At 39.4% G+C, this 23,482-nt stretch overlaps 1 protein-coding gene across 1 annotated transcript in view; it reads right to left on the minus strand.

Moving 5' to 3' along the window:
* Positions 1 to 17,869, minus strand: part of LOC136838961 (calphotin-like) — a 31,666-nt gene extending 13,797 nt beyond the window's left edge. The window contains exons 1-2 of the mRNA XM_067104653.1: positions 17,621 to 17,869; positions 17,165 to 17,563 (exon numbers count right to left, since the gene is read on the minus strand). Of these exons, the coding sequence (XP_066960754.1) occupies positions 17,165 to 17,563; positions 17,621 to 17,869 (648 nt within the window). The remainder of the gene's footprint in view (positions 1 to 17,164; positions 17,564 to 17,620) is intronic.
* Positions 17,870 to 23,482: the final 5,613 nt, after the last annotated feature.

A 23,482-nucleotide genomic window follows, 5' to 3' on the forward strand; every position in this document is an offset into this window, starting at 1 on the left:
ATATATATATATATATATATATATATATATATATATATATATATATATATATATACTTAAAAATTACACTTAAAAACCACGAAATTAAAATTATATAAAAATGAATTAGGCACTAACAGTAAAATTAATACACACACTAAAAGCTATGCAATAAATTACACATACACTAAACATAAAAGAAGAGAATTTAAAATTACACAATAAAAAGGGAATAACAAAACCAATAGGTAAAATCACAGACACACTTGCAGGAAAAACACCAACCTTTCAGAGCAAGAGTAAAAAGCACACTAAAATTCATATAAACATTCAGACCAGAAAACCGAAAATATAAACAACCAAATTAGGCAATAAACAGTGGAACAGCCGTAGCTTGGTGATTAAGCGAAGGGACTTTCAATTTGATATTGAGGCTCTCAAGTATAAGTAATTCTGATGTTTCTTTTTGCTTGACCTATAATTTTGAAATAATCGTACTTAATAGGTGTTTTACAGTTGTTAGCATGGTTTCTGATGTTGGACAATTCCGGGCTGGATAGTCTGCAGCCAGTACGATGACTTATTCCAATATGGAATCAGCTCTCACCTTGAGCAAACGTCGGGTCGAACCCACATAATTACCCGAATTACATCCGGGGCACTTATACTCATACTACGCCCGACGTCATCAAAGGACAAAGCCGATCTTTCACAGAAAACAATGAGCCAATAGTTCTATGATTTTTGGAACAAGTTTCAGGTTGAGGGCTCCAATGTACTAGTGAATCACCTTAACAACTTGGTTCTGAAAATTGTGATTATTTGTTAAATATGGAAAACTGGCAACATAAGAAGTTTAGGAACACTGTAAGTAGGAATGGCAGGGGAAAATTTCTTATCAAGGACCCGGTGGATGATTTTGTAAATCAGATTGGTTGGGAAGCAATTATTGTTATAATACTGGATTAAAAATACAATTTCACTGTGAAAAGCGGCCCAGTTGGATGTTAAAGTAAAAGCTCTATGTACAAGTGTATAAATGGCATTAACTTTGAAATTAAAAAAGCAAAACCATGCTAACAACTGTAAAACACCTATTAAGTACGGTTATTTCAAAATTATAGGTCAAGCAAAAGAAACATCAGAATTACTTATACTTGAGAGCCTCAATATCAAATTGAAAGTCCTTTCGCTTAATCACCAAGCTACGGCTGTTCCACTGTTTATTGCCTAATTTGGTTGTTTATATTTTCGGTTTTCTGGTCTGAATGTTTATATGAATTTTAGTGTGCTTTTACTCTTGCCTGAAAGTTGGTGTTTTTCCCATAAGTGTGTCTGTGATTTTACCTATTGGTTTAGTTATTCCCATTGTGTAATTTTAAATTCTCTTCTTTATGTTTAGTGTATGTGTAATTTATTGCATAGCTTTTAGTGTGTCTGTAATTTTACTTAGTGCCTAATTCATTTTTAAATAATTTTAATTTCGTGGTTTTTAATTGTAATTTTTAAGTGTATTTCAAATGCACATATTTTCATATACTTGCCTAATGTTTTTAAAGCACTCTAATGTCTGAATTTTCATTTATAGATGTCCTGATGATGTGACAAAAGGTCAGAAACGTAGGATTAAATTACTGCACTTGGAATCTGCTTGTTTTCCTGCACCCATTCCTTTTAATATATATATATATATATATATATATATATATATATATATATATATATATATATATATATATATATATATATATATATATATATATATATATATATATATATATATATATATATATATATATATGTACAGTATATATGTATGTATATATTTATATATATATATATATATATATATATATATATATATATATATATATATATATATATATATATATATATATGTACAGTATATATGTATGTATGTATGTATGTATATATATATATATATATATATATATATATATATATATATGTATATATATACATATATATATGTATATATATATATATATATATATATATATATATATATATATATATATTAAGAAATCACAAGAGTAAGCACGTGATTTTGTTTATTAGCTAAACCACTTGGAAAGTTCAAAATGAAACGACAGAGTGCCAAATACTTTCATGTATTTTAACACATCTTCAGGGCACTTTTGGCTTCAGGTAATATATATATATATATATATATATATATATATATATATATATATATATATATATATAGAGGGTGTTTTGAAATTAGAGCCCCACCCCCCTCTACAGCATAAACTAAAATTGATATGAACAAACACAAAAGTGATTCAGAACAGGTATTTACTTAAGTTTCTCTCTGAGTACTTAACATTTTGTGTGGCCTCCATCTGCCTGTACCACAGCCTGCATTCTTGAGGGGTATGATTTCAGCGAATCGCAAAAAAGCTGAGACTCAAACTCCATTTCCCTGAGCACTTCGGTCACCTCTCTTTGTAGGTCGTCGAGGCTTGGTATACCGTCATAGTTCACTGTATGCGCTTCAACACAATCCTTTAAGATACTACCAATGTTTTCACACACATTAAGGTCAGGGGAGCTACCTGGAAATTCACTTGACAAGAAGAAATCGATACCACTGTTTCAAGCAGCTCCTGTGTCTGAAGAGCCTTGAAACATGGTGCCTTATCATGCAAAAATGTGACTTCTTCAACAGATAACACATTTTTAGGATCTTTGAGAAAGGAAATACTCCACCAGTAAGCACAGTTTCTCTGAAGTATTCGCCATTCCATGACTGTCCTTTTTCTTTGATGATCCACATTAACCATTTGGCTGTGAAACAGAAAAATTCCCAAACATTCAGGAAATTTCACAACTGGCGATTGCGCATGTCATCCCTGATATCATCCAACTTTGCAGCCCAAATGATGTCATTTTTATGATTTGGCTTCCTGACTGTGTAAATGAAGAATTCACCTGATGCGGCAACATGGAGAAAGTCAGCTTCATCCCAATCTTTAAGAAATGAACCTCAAAAGCATGCACAGTCTTCTCTTTGTTGCTGAGTGATGTTGGGCTTGCTGATAATATGAAATGGCTTAATACCAGATTTTTTCAACTCACGATATACAGCGCTATAACTTCTCTTCTTTCCCCTTTTTGTTTCTAGTTCAAGCGCCAATTTACGTAAGACTTTCTTGGTCTACCCACTGCCTCAGCTATGATGTCTTTTGACTCCTGAGAAAGGACTTCAGGCCTTCCAAGATTCTCGCTCTTTTCGCGATGATAGTTATATGGATTTTTGTTCGAGCTTCTTTTAACAAAGGATTCATCTCTTTTAATGTATTTAGCTATCCAGGAACGTGAAATGAAGGATGCGCCAGCATTCCTGGCCTCTCTGAAGGTTATACCCCGGATTCGGTCAATCCATCTGATTTCCTCCGAGTCGTTAGCCATGTCACTCAGCCTGAAAATACAAGAAATGTAAAATGAAAAATAGCTTAATAGAAACTTAAAATAATGTACTTGGAGATAGGCTATAGCAGAAAACTTCATAACTTTCCATTTGTTCTGTGGAGGGGGGGGCTCTAATTTAGAAACACCCGATATATATATATATATATATATATATATATATTTTTATAAATATTACTGCTGTTCTTCCTCGATGTAGTTAGGTGTAGGAATATTAGGCCAATTGACCTCGACAGAGAACATCTCTGCCCACCGGTAGGGTAGGCAATTTAAAATAACAATCACCGCCTTAGACAAATGGCGCCATAGATAGCTGGAAAGTTTGTAAACAAAATATGTTAGGGCATTAGGGACCTAAGCCTCAGAGAGGGTTTACGCTCAATGACCCTAGTTATGGTGGCCCTTAAGCTTTATTCTATGCATTCGACGATGCCTTTGTCAAGGTCGGATTGCCCGGGCGTATAAGCCCTCCTCTGGAAGAACGAACGGCGAGGTCGGGTCAGTGAGAGATCCCAGCGGTCACGGAACCAGGGTGACGCTGCGTGCGTGCCGAACGATATTCTTTATTCTTTATTACTTTCTCTCCTACGTCTATCTTAATTAGTGAATTGGGAAGACTGCCAGAATACGACTCCTGAGGTCCCTCGTTTGCGCAGCGACTTCGGCGTTCACGGTAAGTCCGATTCTTGTTGAAGCTTCGTCGATTGACTAGTTCTTTTCTGTATTTCACATTTTTTCTTTGTTTTCTTCCTTCAGCCACCACTTAGGTATATATGTGTTTACAAAGTCTAGATTAAGCCTAATTATTTTATTGTTAGCTTCAACCCCATTATTCCAGTAAAATACCTAGGATTTAGGTAAGCAAAATCAGGTTAAATCTCGATGCTTTGTATGCCTCGGTCCGAATGTTTGGGAGAACCGTTGCGTTTAAAATCAAATTCATCTCAAATATTCTTTGTTAAGGTTAATAACCCTTAACTGGCGACCTTTGGCTAATTAACGTCTGTCTTTGAGGTTAACTTTTGGCTTCAAGTGGCAGGTTACGTGTAATCTTGGTTTGCAGGGCCGTAAAAATTACGTAAATTGAATAATACATAATCAACCAAGACTCCTCACACGTAACATTGGCGACCTTGCGTAGAATCTAAAGTACATTTTAGAGAAAGAATCTGGAGAAAAGGAAATTAAAATTACATTAATTCCAAAAAAAAAAAAAAAGATAAAAGTCAGATATCGAACTCCATTTCATTCTTCCAAACAAGGAACGAGGCATAATAATAAGCAGTAAAGAGAATAGTTATAATAACAAGTGTAGCGAGAATTAGCGTAGGAAAGGGTGCGTCGAGAGCAGAGAGTCATAATTTATAACGTCTAAGACAAGGACATTACCGTGTTCGGACCGTGAGTCAAGTCGTTCAAGTAACGAATTCAAAGGCCGAATCGCGGAGCCCAGTTCATATACACAAAGTAATTTAGTAATCGCGTCGGCAATTCCGATCGTTATTGTTTGCATATAGCGGGAATCATTCAAAAAAACCGTGTCAGTGGGGTGGCGAACGAACGGAAGTAGTAATTGTATCATAAAATACATTTTCAGTAAAGTAAATTTGGTCCAGGCAAATCAGCAAATCTATTCCATTGTTTTCCGAGGATGTTTCATGTCCGAGAGAACGATAACAAAAGACACAAAGTTGTTTGGTAATTTAGTTTTCCATCCGTAACGTAAAACACTATGCATGATTGGTATATTTAAAGTAAAATCTGGATACCTGCATTTGTTTCGTTCGTTGTTTGAATTTGTTTAAAAAGAAAATACCCGCCATCTTGTTCCTCCGCCGCGATTGTTTTGAAATTGTTCGAACTGTTTGTGAGAGAACGGCCATTTTGGGGTTTCCTTCGCAGGCCGAGGTTGTTTTGAAATTTAGGCCTAACGGGACCTTGGCCGCCATCTCAAAGACCTTGTTATTGTGACCTCTGCCCGAGCCACTCTGGGGGGGCATTCTTTTTTTTTTTTTCCCTTCGTAGCGAACCCACCTCGCAATATCTTAGCTAGAGAAAAAAAAAACAAAAGACAATTTAGGCAGGGAAAGATAGGCCTTAGTTAGGAGTACCATAACAAGTTCCTACGAATACCTACTATAAAAATCATATAAAGAAAATTTAAAATTTTTACAATAAACTTTTGTGACGTCGGCTCCCGGAAAATTAAGATAATAAAGTAATCCCTAAGGAAGCCAAACGACGCATCTATATCGTTTTATTAAGATCCATGCCATTGTGCATGTATAAAATCTTTGTTTACATGTTCTCAAGCAGCAAGAAATTCGCTGATTGAAAATCTCTCTCTCTCTCTCTCTCTCTCTCTCTCTCTCTCTCTCTCTCTCTCTCTCTCTCTCTCTCGTCATTCAAGTAAGCATTCCTAACCTAAGTGTACGTGACCCTCTTCAAAGAAAGAACGGCCGACACTAGGCTAATTAATTCGAATACTTAAACCAATTAAAAGAAAACACCTCTGTCCCACAATAGATGAGGACAAGTTAAGAGTAATTACAATACAGTGATAAACTGTCGGTCACGAGTGAGGCCTGCTATCCAGACCGAAGCCAACAGTAGTTTTCACCCTCTGAAAAAAAGAAGGGGCCAGCACTGGGGCCGGTACTGGGACCAGCCACTCACGAGGATCTTTAAAGAAAAAAAAAAAAAAAACCCAAATTCACTTTATTCCACAGTGCCAATAATTTGCAGCACTCATCACTGGAATAGCTTACTTCTCTATCTCTCTCTCTCTCTCTTTTACCTTCCCTTTCTCTCTCATTCGATTGTTGCACTCTGCAGGGGGTGTAGAGTGCCTTTCCTCCCATATAGCCTAGTTGGACTCCAGTGGAGGGTCCCTAGGAACACATTGGCACCATAAGTGCCACTAAATCCAGAAAAATAAATAAAACAAAACCAAAAGGGAACACAGAAGAGAAAGTTCTTCTGGAACCTAACCTGCACCAGTGCCTAGGGATACTGAGTGCCACCAGTGTGACCTGTACACGGCACACCCAAACTACAGTGCCACCTTTGAAAGGGTGCCACGTCATTGAAGAGACACTTCCTCGCTGCCCAAGTACGCCCGTCGACCCGGTTAGACGCCCTTCCCACCAGAACCATGGCAGCAGAGCATTATAAAACCTTCCTGGGGCTGGGGACGGCGGCAGGTCTCACCGCTCGGAACTTACCACCTGGGTTAAGGAGCAAGTGGACGACTTGGCCAAGCGGGAGAAGGAAGAAAGACTCGAGCAGAGGAAGTATGAAGCCGAGCAGAGGCAAGAAGAGGAAAGAGAAGAAAGAAGGAGACAGCATGAGTTAGCCTGCAAGGAAACTGAGTTAGCCCTAAAGGAGAAGGAGCTCGAGCTTGAGAGAGCGAAAATGGAGAATGCCGAAGCTATGGCTAGCCATCAAGCCTCCAGTCCTACACCTGCTGCATCAAACGCTCCAATTTCGAGCATCAATTCCCTAGTCCCCAAGTGGACTGAGGACGAGCCAGAAGCATGGCTGGAGGAGATCGAGGCTCTTTTCGATAACTACAGCACCACGGAGACGGAGAGAGCCTTAATACTAGCCAAGCATATGGAGGGAAAAGCCAAGGCAGCGCTTCGCTCACTGGAAAAGAGCCAGAGAGGCAACATGGCGGAAGTTCAGTAGAGTCATTACAAAGGCCTACGAGATAACCCCAGAAAAATGGAGACAACGGTTCCGAGGTCTTGCCAAGGAAGTCGGCTGGTCTTGGACGGAATGGGCATGTCACAAAACCCAGTCCGGTACGCGCTGGTTCGACTCCTTGGCCTGCACGACGTTGAGGATCTCTTCAATCGGACCATGCTAGAAGACCTTTTCCAATGTGTGCCAGGGCCCCTTGCGGTATATCTTAACGATAAACAGCCCTCCACACTTATGGAAGCTTGTCGCATGGCTGATTCGTGGGAAACCTTCAATCAGTCGCATAGCACCTCTCAGAAGCGAATCATCCCTCCGGCCTACCTCTCGAACTCCACTCGCCCAAGAATGGACTGCCTAGCAAGACCATATGCAACTATTGCAAGAAGGGGGCCATGCTGAAGCTGAGTGCCGATACAAACTCGGCACTAATAAGCAGCCTAACCCTACCAGCCAGAACTCCGCTCCCGATTCATCCGCTCAGCCCTCTCCTCCAACAGTTACTGCAGGCCACCGAGCCCATCCAAAAGGCCCGTGCAAATCCTGTGGGGCTGCTAGCCACTACAATGCTGGATCTCCGGCCTGTCCACATCATGTCCCCACCACCAAATTTGTCAACCTAATCAGCACTTCATTTTCTGCTGCTGGTCCGCACTGATCCTTTACCCCGAGAGACTGGAAACCCAGTACATCTCGGTGGCCCCTCTTCAGAGCACTAGCCTGCCCGTGACCCTTCCGGTCACAGTAGACACTGCGGCAGACATTAGCCTGATCACTAGGGCCCAAGTGCCAGCCGGTGCCATGGTTGACGAAGAAACGCGGTGGGAAATGAAGTGGATAGAGGGCCACACCATCACCGTTCCTACTGTCCAACTCCAGGTTATGACACCTTGGGGCACGATACCCCACCGCCTCGGCGTGGTAGGTGGAATTCGGCCCGGAGTGGCCTTCTTGTTGGGTCGGGATCTTCTCTGCGGAAGCCCGTCACCAACGCCACTCCACAGCCGCGTTACCTCCTCCACGGAGGCCCCATCTAACACTCTCAAAATTGACAAACCTCCACCTTCCGCCCACCAAAGTGGTCCGCGGAAGGGGCGCCACCCAACCTATTTCAGGCCTAGCCCTCTCCAATCGCGAAGGGCTGGCCCACCAAGAGGTCCTCCCCCTCCGCGAAGAGAGATTCAGGAGGAGCAGTACTGCTGCAGGACGTGCAAGCGGGCAGACCACTCCACAAATTGGGAGGGCTGCCCAAACAAGCAACGCCCAGCGGACGCCCCGAACAAAACTCTAGGAGAGGCTACGATCTCCCACTAGGGCAGGAATCTCTGCCGCAGCCAACCACAAGTCGTCCGCGAGGTAGTGCACCTCCGGACCCCTTGTCAGGCATGCCTGACCCTCAACTGCTGCCAGTGCCACTTGCGAGCACTGAGCAGTGCCAGACTCATCCGCCACGGACGTTGAGCTACCAATGGAAAAGGCCCCTATGCCGGGTCTAAATCATGAGGTGAATCCTCCTCCGGGAGATTTAGGATTCCCCATGCAGTTGATCATCGCGACTGGAGAGCCTCCAGCACCCGAAACTTCTTCTTTGCAAGATTCTTCTTTGCAAAATTTGAATCCAGGGATGAACCCCTGGAGGATCGAAATGGTACCCCTCCCTTGGAAGACCAGGAACTGGCATCCTTGGACGCAGAAGTCGAGATCGCTCTTGCTCCGGTTGTCGCAGCAGCCGGAGTAGGAGTCCTCCCCGCAGCTTTTGCAGTTGCCCCTGACTTCGCGCCCGCTAGCCCTTCTGGCCTGTCCCGGAGTCGGTGCTCTCATCACCTGCTAGGCCAGCTACTGATAGGCCTTGGAGGAAACCAAAGAAGAAGAAGAAGGGGCGGAAGAGAGCCCAGTAGTTGCCGAGCTATACGCCATCCTGGCACTAGTGCCCTCTCGGCACAGTGCCCTAACATCTAAGAGTGATCCTGGCCCCTTGCCCAGAGAAGGTAGCCAGTGTGATCTCTTCCTTTTATTTGTACCTAGCCTAGGCAGCCTTAAAGTACGGTACATCAATTTAGTAACCTTGTTCTTCCACTTACCACCGAGCCGCAGTAATCATGTAAGTAGCCTAACTAATTTCAGTAATCTTAACTATTGTGGAACGAGCCACGATGCTCGTGACACGCATGGCCTAAGACCTCAGTGAGGCACCCATTTATCATATGAGGCAACCCTCCTGAATTAACTAGTAAATTTTAATTGTATTAAACATAAACCATGTTGTAATTTAGTTAGAATATTAACTCTTATGTTGGTGCTACGGTCGGGTTAGGATAGGTTAGGCTAGGGAATATCATAGAATGTACCACTAGGCTAGGTCTAAAACACATCATGATTGTAGGAGGTAGCCTATAATAACCGTGAGCACCTTCCAGTACTATTAGAATTAGGTAAAGTAGTGAATATAGCTCATATCCTATCTAGGTTAGGTAGTTCTGTAGCTAGGTAGGCTAACCAGGACTAATCTGCTCAGGGAAGGAGAGTAACCTACGAGAGGCGAACAGCTTGCTTAGTATAGACCTTCACGCCCGAAAAGGGAGTGAAGGCCCTCTTAAGGGGGGGAGCTTTTATAAATATTACTGCTGTTCGCCCTCGATGTAGTTAGGTGTAGGAATATTAGGCCAATTGACCTCGACAGAGAAACATCTCTGCCCGCCGGGTAGGGTAGGCAATTTAAAATAACAATCACCGCCTTAGACAAATGGCGCCGCATAGGCTGGAAAGTTTGTAAACAAAATATGTTAGGGCATTAGGGACCTAAGCCTCAGAGAGGGTTTACGCTCAATGACCCCTAGTTATGGTGGCCCTTAAGCTTTATTCTATGCATTCGACGATGCCTTTGTCAAGGTCGGATTGCCCGGGCGGTATAAGCCCTCCTCTGGAAGAACGGGCTGAGGTCGGGTCAGTGAGAGAGATCCCAGCGGTCACGGAACCAGGGTGACGCTGCGTGCGTGCCGAACGATATTCTTTATTCTTTATTACTTTCTCTCCTACGTCTATCTTAATTAGTGAATTGGGAAGACTGCCAGAATACGACTCCTGAGGTCCCTCGTTTGCGCAGCGACTCGACGTTCACGGTAAGTCCGATTCTTGTTGAAGCTTCGTCGATTGACTAGTTCTTTTCTGTATTTCACATTTTTCTTTGCTTTCTTCCTTCAGCCACCACTTAGGGTATATGTGTTTACAAAGTCTAGATTAAGCCTAATTATTTTATTGTTAGCTTCAACCCCATTATTCCAGTAAAATACCTAGGATTTAGGTAAGCAAAATCAGGTTAAATCTCGATGCTTTGATTGCCTCGCGTCCAAATGTTTGGGAGAACTGTTGCGTTTAAAATCAAATTCATCTCAAATATTCTTTGTTAAGGTTAATAACCCTTAACTGGCGACCTTTGGCTAATTAACGTCTGTCTTTGAGGTTAACTTTTGGCTTCAAGTGGCAGGTTACGTGTAATCTTGGTTTGCAGGGCCGTAAAAATTACGTAAATTGAATAATACATAATCAACCAAGACTCCTCACACGTAACAATATATATATATATATATATATATATATATATATATATATATATATATATATATATATATATATATATATATATATATATGCTTTGTGTCAGTCTTTCATTTATGTTCTTCATTATCACAACTTTAAATTTCCAAACAACGCTTCCAGTATATCTAGTACTCTTCAAGGTGGAAGTCTTAAAGAAATGAACTAAAACTGCTATGCTGCTCTACTTAATTCTCAAGCCAGCAGCTGTTTCAACCAGGGTACAATGAAAGGACCTTGGTTTCAACCATTAACTCGTGGTCTTCGTCAGAGCTACACTAGATGCACAATAACTTCACTGGTTCACTTTAATAAATAGGATACTATGGCCAAAAGATTGATAAAAAAAACAAAGAATCAAAAATGAAAATTTCACAGATCAGACAATGATTTCACGGCCAGGATGGTTCTCAATGAATGTCACGACTCCAGAGGAAACACCAAAAGTCACTGACACTGTGTCTAGCATTATGCGCAGAAGCACATATTCATAATTTCCCTTGGATGTAAATTATTCTCAAAGTATGGTGAATTCAATATTAAATATATTTGCAAATACAAAAGTCAGTCGTGTATAAGTGACAAAACTTTATGGGTAACCAGTTGTTACAAACTTACAATTCAGTTGTCATGGCGGAGATGCAGTTCGGTTGTCATGGCGGGGATGGGGCTATATCGATTCCAAGTACAAAACTGAATTAGACCGGCGCGGCGTATCCACAGCAGGGTTGATATAAACTTTCCTCTCTAGTGACAGCAGTGCGGTTAAAGTCACTGTCAATGTTTATTTGTTCCTAAGCCAGGCCATGGCCGGCACAGAAGCACTTAACAATCACATTTCACCTTGGTTGTAAGTTATTTCCAAAGTATGGGGAATTCAATAATCAACGGTATGTATGGCTTATTTAATATTTGTGAATACAAGTCAGTAGTGTATAAGCGACTCAAGCTCACGCGCCCACGCATACATACATACATACATACATACATACATACATACATACATACATATATATATATATATATATATATATATATATATATATATATATATATATATATATATATATATATGTATATATATGTATATAATCACATGAGAACGTGTTTCACTGAAATAAATTTCTGACTCACATCGGGACCGAACCTCGGACTTTTCAATGAGGGGCCAGGGTGTTGTTACGTGTGCGGGTGAATTGGTAACGCTCTGGCCTCTCATTTGAAAGAGTGGTATATACATATCTATAAATATGTGTGTGTGCGTACAGTAATGCTGTAAATCACTCCCGCTGAATATGTTCTAGATAAATTGAGAAAAGGAAAAGTTCTTCTTCTTGGCATGAAATTAAAATTCTCTCTCTCTCTCTCTCTCTCTCTCTCTCTCTCTCTCTCTCTCTCTCTCTCTCTCTCTCTCTCTCTCTCTCTCTCCTGAAAGGATGTATGGAAATAAAGGCCGGACTCCAGCGACCCTGTGTCAGTAGGTGTTCTGGAGGCTCGCCAGTATCATCAAAGGATCCAAAAATGTTTAGTCAGAGCGTTCACAGGATCGATGATGATAAGATGAAAAACGATGATTTAGTTACATATTTTCTTAAAAGGGAAGGGATTTCTCCCATGTTTTTCTTCTTTTAGTAGATGGATGGAATATAGCAACTGAATCAAAAAGAAATATTCTTTAATTGCCTCGTTATATTTGGAAATATCAGGAATCAATTCGCCTTTCCAAAATCCATTACAACGTCTCATGCTCTTACTATCTAAAGAAATGATCCAGGAGGACCATTTTTTTTTTTATTTGTTTTGAATTTCAAGAAATCAAAGTTCTGCTTAGGGTGCTGAAATTGATGAGAGGTCTGAAAAGTTCAATGATAATTTGCATAAATCGTCTTTTCAACTGACGTACTGGAAATTTATGTATAAGGAGAGAGAGAGAGAGAGAGAGAGAGAGAGAGAGAGAGAGAGAGAGAGAGAGAGAGAGAGAGAGAGAAAAGTAAAAATATTTTTAATGCCATAAAAAATGGAAAAAATAAAATGACTACTCGAGTTTCATACACATCTCACAGATCATAGAATACTTCTTTCAGCATACGTAGCGTGTCCTAAAAATAAGAAACAGACGAGAAGGCAAGTTGCATGAAAAACACTATATATATGCCAATATGTATGTATGTATATATATATATATATATATATATATATATATATATATATATATATCTATCGATCTATCTATCTATCTATCTATCTATATATATATATATATATATATATATATATATATATATATATATATATATATATATATATACATACATATATGACTTTTTTGTTATATACCCTTTGTTATATATGACCTTTTTCATATTCACAAACCTTAAGCAACAAACGTCGTTTAATACCAAATTCACTGAACTCTGGAATAAACACCGAAGGGGAATTTATGTGTTGAACGATCCGTCACCAGGTGGACTTGAACCTCCGAATGGTTGGAGAACAACGACTTTTCAGTGACTGTTTCAGCTATCAAGAGAGGAATAAGTTGATACTGAATATAAAAAATGTCACGGTGTACGTGACAAAAATTCATAAATAGCTACGTGTTTCAAACATACCAGTCTGCTATCATGATGGAGGTGGGTCGGTATCGACTATATAAAACGATATTAAACTACATTTGTAGATTTAGATTTGTAAACACATTATGTATATGTATATGTATATATATATATATATATATATATATATATATATATATATATATATATATATATATATATATATACACACACACAAATCTGCGTGTGGAGAGAGTCAAAGATCTGTTGCCGTTCAAGGCCAAAATAAAGGGAGATGAACGTTGCTTTTGATGTTTCAATCAAAACATTTTAGTGTTTATTGTATGATGCATTCGACGCTAGTTTAATGGAAACCTTATATTCCCCGGATTGCAACTTGATCAGATCAGTATATGATTATAAATATACTTGTCAGTATAAATCTGCTTAGTGGATGAAGAACTGGAGGTAATAACGCAAAAAACTTTACGCGCGCAAATGAACAAGAACTATGTAATGTGAGGTGTTAAATCTTGCCCTGCAAAAATGGAAGTTATTTCATTTCATTGAAATAAGTTGCAAGTGCGATGGAATAGGCGTCCGAGTTGCAACAGCTAGATAGGTTCTGGGAAATAAGGAAAGACTTTCAACTGAATCAAGAAACGCCGTTCGTTTCAAGATCAAACTATGCAGCACGGCGGACACCCCTTCTCTTAACATAAATGAAAACATAGTCAATTTTGGCTCACAACATTGATTTTGCCAACTTTAACAAATAGTCTTCTTCCAACTTACCGTATGTGTCAGTAACCCAGCAAATCTGTGTCTTAGTGCAACAGATAAAGGCGCCTTTCACTGTTTCTTGACATTTGCAATCTTAAATATGAATTATCGTGAAGCCAGGTGCAATTGCAGCTAGGCAATTCTGCACTGGTGTACAGGAGCGCTGGAAATACCAATCGGGGAGTGGTGCATTACGGAAGAGTTTATGACGATGTCTGTATCTTACATAATTCTACTACGTTAGAACGTTCAAGCCGTTGAATGCTCAATGTTCTCGTGAGGGAAGATAATCACTTTTCCACAACGACAATAAACGTTCGTGTAATGACACAAGAAGTGAAATTAAAGGAATATAGAATCTAATTTTGGTTACTGTAAAATTGATCGGACTTTTTCTCATGGTATGTTAATTCCATATACCAGAAACAATAATAATTACAACTAACAAACCTGCATATTGTAAAAATAAACACAAAACTGGATTATCAAATAATAGATCTGCTTTGAGTTCTTCATTTTCAGCGTAAATAATGATAATAAAGACATTTATATAGTTAAGGCCAGATAATAAATTCAGTCTTCAAGCAGTCATTTTTCAGGTTCAATCAATTTCCTTGCTATTCTCAAACAGCGTCTTGGCTATATTAACAAAACATAGTTGAAAACGATAAATTCAGAGAAAAGGGTTATTCCAGAAAGACTATAAGCGTCTGAAACGAACTCGCTAAAACAACGTATTTCAGTTCAAACTAGACCAAAAAAGCAAAGAAATCACTTCTTGATAACAAAGCCAAGCAGTGTTCCATTAAACGTCTTTGAAGTGACTGATACCGGTTAAATATATCTGGCCATCCCCCTGCTTGGTTATCGTTACCTTCCCTTCGACCGCAATGTGAACCCTTGGCATTCATTATCTCTGAGCTTATTTGCCATTCATTTAAAAAAAAATTTACTTCCATTTATCATTATTTCTTTGCGCATTAGAATGCAATCGCTCTGGACGGAGTTGAATTTCGTAGCGCATACAGCAAAGCTGGCCGATATATAGTGTGTATATATATATATATATATATATATATATATATATTCATGTTAGTATTTAATCATCTCTCTCTCTCTCTCTAATCTCTCTCTCTCTCTCTCTCTCTCTCTCTCTCTCTCTCTGGAATTCAAGTTGATTCTAGTCTGCCAACGAAGAAAATTATATATATATATATATACGTGTATGTATATATATATATATATATATATATATATATATATATATATATATATATATATTTATATTTATTATGGTTTTCCGTGGGACGCTGGAATTTACGTTTACTTTAATCAACAGGGCCTTGCAAAAAACCCTCGGAAAACCGTAAACAAAAAAAAAGCAAATAATAAGTGGTAGGTCGCCAAATGAAAATTCTGCTTCTAAACACTACTTTACTTACACAAGCACAATGGTAAATTAAAGGTGACAGATTTCACTAAAAATGTAAGTGTACAATAAATCATTGAGTTCGAGATTAGCACAAATCAAGGGGTTTATAAAAGGACCATATACAAAAGGTCATTAACTTCAGTAATGCAGTTTTGTCAGCCCTGGTAAGACGGATTCCTCTGACAAATCAAGATGGCAGGAAAACGTCTACTTGGTAAAAAGACTCTGACAAGACTTCTTAATTTGCTTCTTTGTGATGCTTGGATAGAAGATTCTCCAGGTGAGGTAGATTTGAACTATCTTGTGGTGACGGCTGGCTCAAAGGTCAAAGTCCTCCAAGTGTGTGGGAAAATGAGTACCTGCCTGGCAGTAAGCTCGCTTCTCAGTCAGGCAGCGCCTTTGGCTGGCCAAAACAGACTAACTGATGATCTCTGTCAACTTGCCCTTTTTAAGGCAGAGAGTGTGCTCGGGGCATGACTTCAGGCCGCATCCTTGGGTCATACCTGCAGATTAGAGGGAAAGATTCTTCACCAGTAAATTGAAAAAGATAGGGGGAGTTAATTTGGTTTGGGGCTTAGCTAGAAGGAAACAGTGAGCTTCTCCAGGTATTTTCCCTGGAGACGCATTAAGGCCCGGCCCTTGAGGAGGATTCCTTGTCCGTTCATAAATCACACTCTGTCACTCCAATCCTTATAGGTCGACCTATCGCCCTACTCAGTAAGAATATTTTCTGAATGATTAAAGAAATAATCGATACAATGGCATAGAAAACCGTAAAAGCTCCCCCTTGGAGCAGACATTCAATTCCCTTTCAGGCGTGAAGGTCAGCACTAGCAAGCCGCTGGTATCGATTATGTTAATTATCTCCCCTTAAAGGGTTCTTTCCCATGCAAATGAGGATAGTCTAGGATGATATAATCCTAACTTATCCCAGGGGGAGTTAGCTTACTAGCTTACTTAATCTAATATCCCAAAAACTAGCATAAGGGGTGTCTGCCTTTATTTATAGGTACTGTCTGTGGAATACAATGAACTAGCAATGCTATTGACTCAAGGTCATAAATTAGCTAACTGAATTCCACACACAACTAAGGTAACGCAGCATCAAAATGATAACTAGCTACTTGCAGAGGGTAATTTAAATTACAAAGGAGTCATTTAATCTATGACATAATGTACATGGACATGAAGTATGTTAATAATACAAGTCTATCAGAATGAAAATATTGAAATACATATGAGTTAGTTACTCTATGATACATGCTACAAAATAAAATAAAATGCAACAAAACGTAGCATGAAAGGCAAAAAAATGCTATGATGGCTAGGACATGTCCTTCAGCTCTGGCTAAAGAACAGACTTAGTGAAGTACCAAATAAATTTTCTCAATACAACACTACTGATTAAGGTAGGGGACAACCCTAGAATTCCTTTGTGGATAAGGGCTAGGATTGGTCCATTAAGATGAGGCACTGTTGCAGTTATATGATATGAGTGCCATGAGAGCTCAATGGCTCTGATCAATACAAGAAATAGGATCCTAAGGCTAGGTGTAATATATGCATGACACTGGGCCAAGGCACCAGGAGCCAGGAGCACACCTATGCTTTGTCATTATTCTTGTTTTAGGTGCTTGATCTTCCAGCTGTAGCACTGGAGGCTTACCCTTTGATGCATGTAGCCTTCCAGTTGCTCCTCCTGGGAAGCATTGGGTGTGGTTGCAGAGATGAGCCTATGGCACTTTCTCAAGAGAACGGTATGCTTCATCTCAGTTAGTTTTTCCTCAGGATCAACTGTGGGAATGAATACTGGATTTATTGATGGCTCTCCTCTTCTAATTGGTGCGGTCGGTTCCTGGGGAGGCACTGGAGTGACTTCAGGACCTAAACTAGGAGTGCCATTGCAAGCTGCTTCAATGGGCGGAGCAGACACGATGCCAGCCACTGCCTTGGCTGCTGCGACAATCTTGACAGTGGTAGTGCCAACTACAGGGTCTGAGGGAGTGCCACCTACTTCTGCTGCTGTGACAACTGGAGTAAGGGTGGTGCCATCTATCTCTGCCAACTGTCATTGCAGTTCCTGGACTTGGGCAACCAACTTGGCTCTTAGGGAATTGTTCACCAGATTCTTGTCTTCTGAGGACTTAGGAGAAGAGGAAGAGTTTGTTATAGGTGTGAGAGGTTTACATGTTATGGGACCTCCTGAAAGGAGTTCGAGGGCTTGCTCTGGCACTGACACGAAGGCAGATTCAGGCACAGGAGTTGAAGTAGGGAACAGCTCAACGTCCGTGACAGATGGAGCACTGCGCTGATCAGTGTGTGCAATTGGCACAGGCAATGTCTCAATGGCAGGGCAAGAAGAATCATCCATCCCTGGCGGGGGCTGGGAGGGAGTTGGATCTCCAGAGGGGAGATTCGAAGAGGGTCCAGGCTCCTGCTCTGTGGTAGGCCCAGGTCTTGGCACTGGCTTTGGGTCCGGCCAGAGTGTGCTGATCCAGCTGAAATCTATTTTATCTGGCTTGTCATGAAGCCAAAGTGTACTGACGCTGAATTCTATTCTAGACAGCTCTAGGGCAGGTGCTGACTCCTGCACTTTCTCAGGCTCTGGCACGTAGAACAAGCTGCCTATGCCTAGGTTATTCGGCAGTGGGTCTGGAGGAGGGCCATAGTTAGACACTGGCTAAGTGGTTCTTGCAGAGCACTTTCTACAATTCTAGGTGTGCCCATAGGCTTTGCACACACAGCAATATGCCTTACTGAAATCTCTTGGAGGGATGCTATGGAAGGGCTTCCCATTTGGCTTGGCTCCAGGGATGTCTTTTTAGCCATCCGGTTAGCATTGCATTTAAATATTCTTGTAAACTGTACCCAGTATAGCCTGCTTTCCATCCACGCCTCTCATAAGCAGCAGCTGCCTCCTCGTAGGTGGCCATTTTGCTGATTTGCTAAGGGATGGATGCTGCGACTACCTGAGGTGAGTGGTAAATTTAGATGGTTTGTGTTGAGGATGAGTTAGCAGTGTGAAAGTTTCACTGAAGGAAAGGCATTGCCTCTAGACTGTGCTTGATAGGCACAGGTGAATAAAATGAGTGGCCATGCAAACAAGGGAATGGAAATGGCACTCTGAAAGTGGGCCAGTATAAGGCTCCACTGGAATGTAAGTGTCCCTTAGGAATGGTGACTCTTGGAATGGGAATTTGGGTGTTCATGAAATAAGGATGGCACTGGCACTAAATGTGCAATGAGGTTCCGAAGAACAGAGATAATGACACTCTACGAGATGCACATGCAGATGTGACTGAGTTCCGACAAACTAAATAATTCAAAGGCACATAAGTGCAATTAATAGATTTGCAAGGCACAAAAATGTGCGGATTGTTTCAAGAGGAATGGTGGACTGTTACAAAGAACAGCAAGATTCATTCATGAAGAATAATTTGTTTAAGCTTACATTAGGCGATCAATAATCAAGCCAGTCTTGCATAGGCTGAATGCTTAAAGCAATTAATTAGATGGCACATAGTGGATGAGGGCACATATAAAAATTTTGTGTATAAAAACACAGAAAATGCTTACTTTGCCCATGGACACAATGGTAACACAGAGCAGAGGTGTTGTTCAATTAGAACAGAGTGAAATTTAATCAAATAACATTCAGGGCAACAATGGTACGAAAATAAGCAGTGTGGGCAACACACACAAAAATAGAAAATATAATTAGCACAATAAGCTCAATGGTAAGTACAGGCTACGAAGGAGTTTGTAACTTTCCCAATTGGGATATATATAAGACAGGAAAATCCCAGTAAAATGACTGCCTGGTACGTTAAATGGGTTTGCTTTATTCCAAGCAATAATTAAATTCACTTGTCCAAGGCGTAGCCGAAAATCAACACTCACAGGACAGTGGCATTATAAAAGACATGATTCCAGAGATTAATATCTGACATGAAAAATTGAGTTTGCTGACTCGAAGCATTCGGTTTATGTAAAGGCAATGGTTGTATTTGGATCGATACAGATGGCCAAGCTCAATGATACATGTTCCCAACAATGATGGGTAACAAGGAATAACTTAAAAAATCTCTCTCGACAGAATGATTAAACTCATAGCATATAATTTAATAAATAAAGCCTGCTTTCTTTGCAGGAGGAGTCGCTACTTTTGTAAATAAAAGATAATAGCAGAGCTACCAAAGGTACCAAAATTCCTCTTGCGTAATAATTAAAGATATGACAGTGATTAATTTTTTTTTTTTTTTTTTTTTTAAAGAAGGGGTACATAAAAATGAACAACACTTGGATGAAAAGAAGTATAAGTTCGCGTTAATTTGACAGTTGTGACAGGTTCTACAAAGTGGTTGGTTTGTTGTGACAGTTCAAGGCCACGAATACCTGTGTGTGTGGGGGTCAGCTGACTTTCAAGGTCACGGTGCAGTTGTTTATAAACACAACTGACTCACTGAGCGATTGCCATACTTGTAAATAAACACACAAACATACGTGTTTCTCTTTCTAATTATAAGATACAAAAGGAAATACATGAATCTTTTCTGATGGAATGATATACAAATATATGTAGGAGTGAATTAACGCTTGAAAACACAAATGATTAAAACACAAGTTAAAGCACTCTACGAGACTAGGAATTTTTTTTCTTTTTAAAACACAATTGTTATTCTTAACATGAAAGTAGAGTCTTAGCTAGACTCGAGGGGTCGGTGGGGGAGGCGCTAAGGTGAGGTGAGGCCTAACTCGCACATCGGTGTGTAGGGTAGGTTGCCAACACGGGTGAAATAAAGTGAATTTTACAGTTTCACTTCACGAACAGAGAGAATTGCGCTCTTGCTCTCGACGTGTAACTGTTCACGGATCACACACTAGCTAACTTCCTAACTGAGCTAACACATGCAAGATTGCTACATGTAGAGCATAACCCTAACTCAATTATCCTAACTAAACCACAACCTAACTGCCAAATGAATGGTAGCCGACACACTCTGTCCAATGCTCAAGCAATGATTGCAGGGCATAAATGATGTGGTCATTAATTTAATTTGCGTGCAAATTATTTTTAATCCGATCGAGATTCACATTAGAATTATTTCTGAATGAAATTTATGAGTTCCTAATCACTAGTTCAAGTGTGGCTTTACTCATTGATATACACTTTCCTATTTCACGAGTTCGAATTAAAATTTACCCTAATAATTACCTTGAGTTTTCCTGATTCCAGATTTTGCCTTTTTCAAGGATTAATTTTGCAGGTTTGATCAATTCTATGAGTCTAGCTAGCAGGAAGCTACTTGCTAAGAGATCCTGGCAAGGCCACCAATATTACAGTTTTCCGTAGGGAACTGAAGTTTATGTTACATTAATCAGTAGGGCTTTACAATAAAACCCTCGGAAGACCATAAACAGGAAAAAACAGCAAAAAATAAGTGGTAGGTCACCAAGTAAAATTTCTGCTTATAAACACTACTTTATTTACACAAGCACAATGGTGAGTTAAAGGTGACAGATCTTACTAAAATTTTGAATGTACAGTAAATCAGTGAATTGGAGATTAGCACAAACCAAGGGGTGCATAAAGGGACAGTATACAAAAGGTCATTAACTATAGCAATGCAGTTGTGTCAGCCTGGGTAGGGCAGATTCCTCTGGGAAATCAGGATAGCAGGAAAGCCTCTACTTGTTAAAAAGACTCTGACAACACTCCATAATTTGCTTCTTTGTGATGCATGGATAGAAGATTCTCCAGGTGAGGTAGATCTGAACCATCTTGTGGCGATGCCTGGCTCAAAGGTTAAAGTCCTCCAAGTGTGTGGGAAAATGAGTGCCTGCCTGGCACTAAGCTCGCTTCTCAGTCAGGCAGCGCCTTCGCTGACCAAAACAGACTAACTGGCGATCCCTGTCGACTCGCATACCTGCAGATTAGAGGGAGAGATTTTTTGCCAGTAAATTGAAAAAGATAGCAGGGAGTTATTTAGGTTTGGGGCTTAGCTAGAAGGAAACAGTGAGCTTCTACAGGTGTTTTCCCCGGAGATGCATCAAGGCCCGGCCCTTGAAGAAGGTTGCTTGGCCACTCTTAAATCATACTCTGTCATCCAAATCTTTATGGGTCTACCTATCCCCCTACTCAATAAGAATATTTTCTGAATTATTAAAGAAATAATCTATATGGTGGCGTAGAAAACCGTAAATATATATATGTATATAATTATATATATATATATATATATATATATATATATATATATATATATATATATATATATATATATATATATATATATATAAGTTTCTTTGTTGACAAACTAGAATCAACTTGAATTCTAGTCAGAGAGAGAGAGTCAGGTTAATTGCTCACTGAAATTCGTTTTCCATAATGAATAGTGAAATCCCATACTCCCGTTGAATTTCATTAACATCGCCATGTCTGTCCGTCCGCACTTTTCTGTCCGCCCTCGGATCTTAAAAACTACTGAGGCTAGAGGGTTGCAAATTGGTATGTTGATCATCCACCCTCCAATCATCAAACATACCAAATTGCAGCCCTCTAGCCTCAGTATTTTTTATTTTATTTAAGGGTAAAGTTAACCATGACCGTACATCTGGCACCGGTATAGTGCCAACAACACAGGCCACCAAAAGGCCGTAGCACAGAGTATCATACAGCATTATACGCTGTACAGAAATTCGATTGCGCCGATGAAACTTCTGCGCATTTTTTACTTGTTTTAATTGTTCTGACCTGAGGGGCAAATTAAAAGAATAGTACTGTTCATCATCTAATTACGTTATAAATCATAATGTAAAGACGAATCTTTACGAAAGGGATTCCTCATTTTTCAACCATCATAAAGTATAATGTGCTAGAGCTTACAATTACTCAAATATTTATGGATGCAAGCTCATGAATATGGGTTAATCTCCATACCTTTGAGCTATTGTAATCACTAAATTATTTTTAATACGACTTATTGTAATCACTAAATTATTTTGAATACTCTAAATAGAAAAAAATAGGTTTAGAAATAATCAGCATACAAAATTTTGGTAGGAGTAGAGAGGTTTATAGGAGCAAATATGCTATCGTAGACTGGCATCAAAAAAGTCATGGACTGTGTGCCATTATGAAGTTCCACCAATTACAACGCAAAACAAAACAGTTTCATTTTCTCCAAAATATACTCAGTTTGGGAGTGTCAGTGCAAAAACGTCTACTGGTTTTCTCAATTTTTTTCTGGACTAGAACAGCTTCGTTCAAAACTGGAAGTGACGTCGTGCATTGTTGATCGTTCGGAAGTAATGACTGATTTAGGCCTACTCTTAACGGATTGAAAACTACCTTCTACTTGGAGGTATATAATCGCCAGGAATGGCAATATAATTTAGAACTATCACATGTATACTTCTTCAAATGAATTTTATTATCATCTTAAAGTTGTTGGTTTTATATATATATATATATATATATATATATATATATATATATATATATATATATATATATATATATATATATATATATATATATAATCTCGAAAGAACAACCGATGAGGTACGGGATTGTTATCATTTACTGATAGACAAATAAAGTACTTTATTATTACATTTGGTCATATAGCTGAGTGTTGAATAATTTTTTATTCTCCTTTGCTTCCTTTTTCTTGCAATGTTTAATTTGAACATTTTCGTTTACGAATTGATTACATTGATAGACCAAATGAGATCAGTTAGCATCAGTGAATGAGATTTCAGTCATCTTAGTCGAGACGTGAGGTATAAGGAAACTGGCTCCTTTAAATTAATTTACATTTTCTGTAACCAGCTGCAGCTGGCTGATTCACTGTGGTCAGATTTCCAGCTGCGAATATAATTCATATCTGGTCGGAGGAGGCTAATGAGCACAACTTCATCGTTTGTGTCCTGTAATGTTTTATAAATCTCGCTTAAATTGGGACTCGTTTGTACAGTGTTT

This window comes from Macrobrachium rosenbergii, chromosome 5 (genome assembly GCF_040412425.1).
Source record: "Macrobrachium rosenbergii isolate ZJJX-2024 chromosome 5, ASM4041242v1, whole genome shotgun sequence".
NCBI lineage: Eukaryota > Metazoa > Arthropoda > Malacostraca > Decapoda > Palaemonidae > Macrobrachium > Macrobrachium rosenbergii.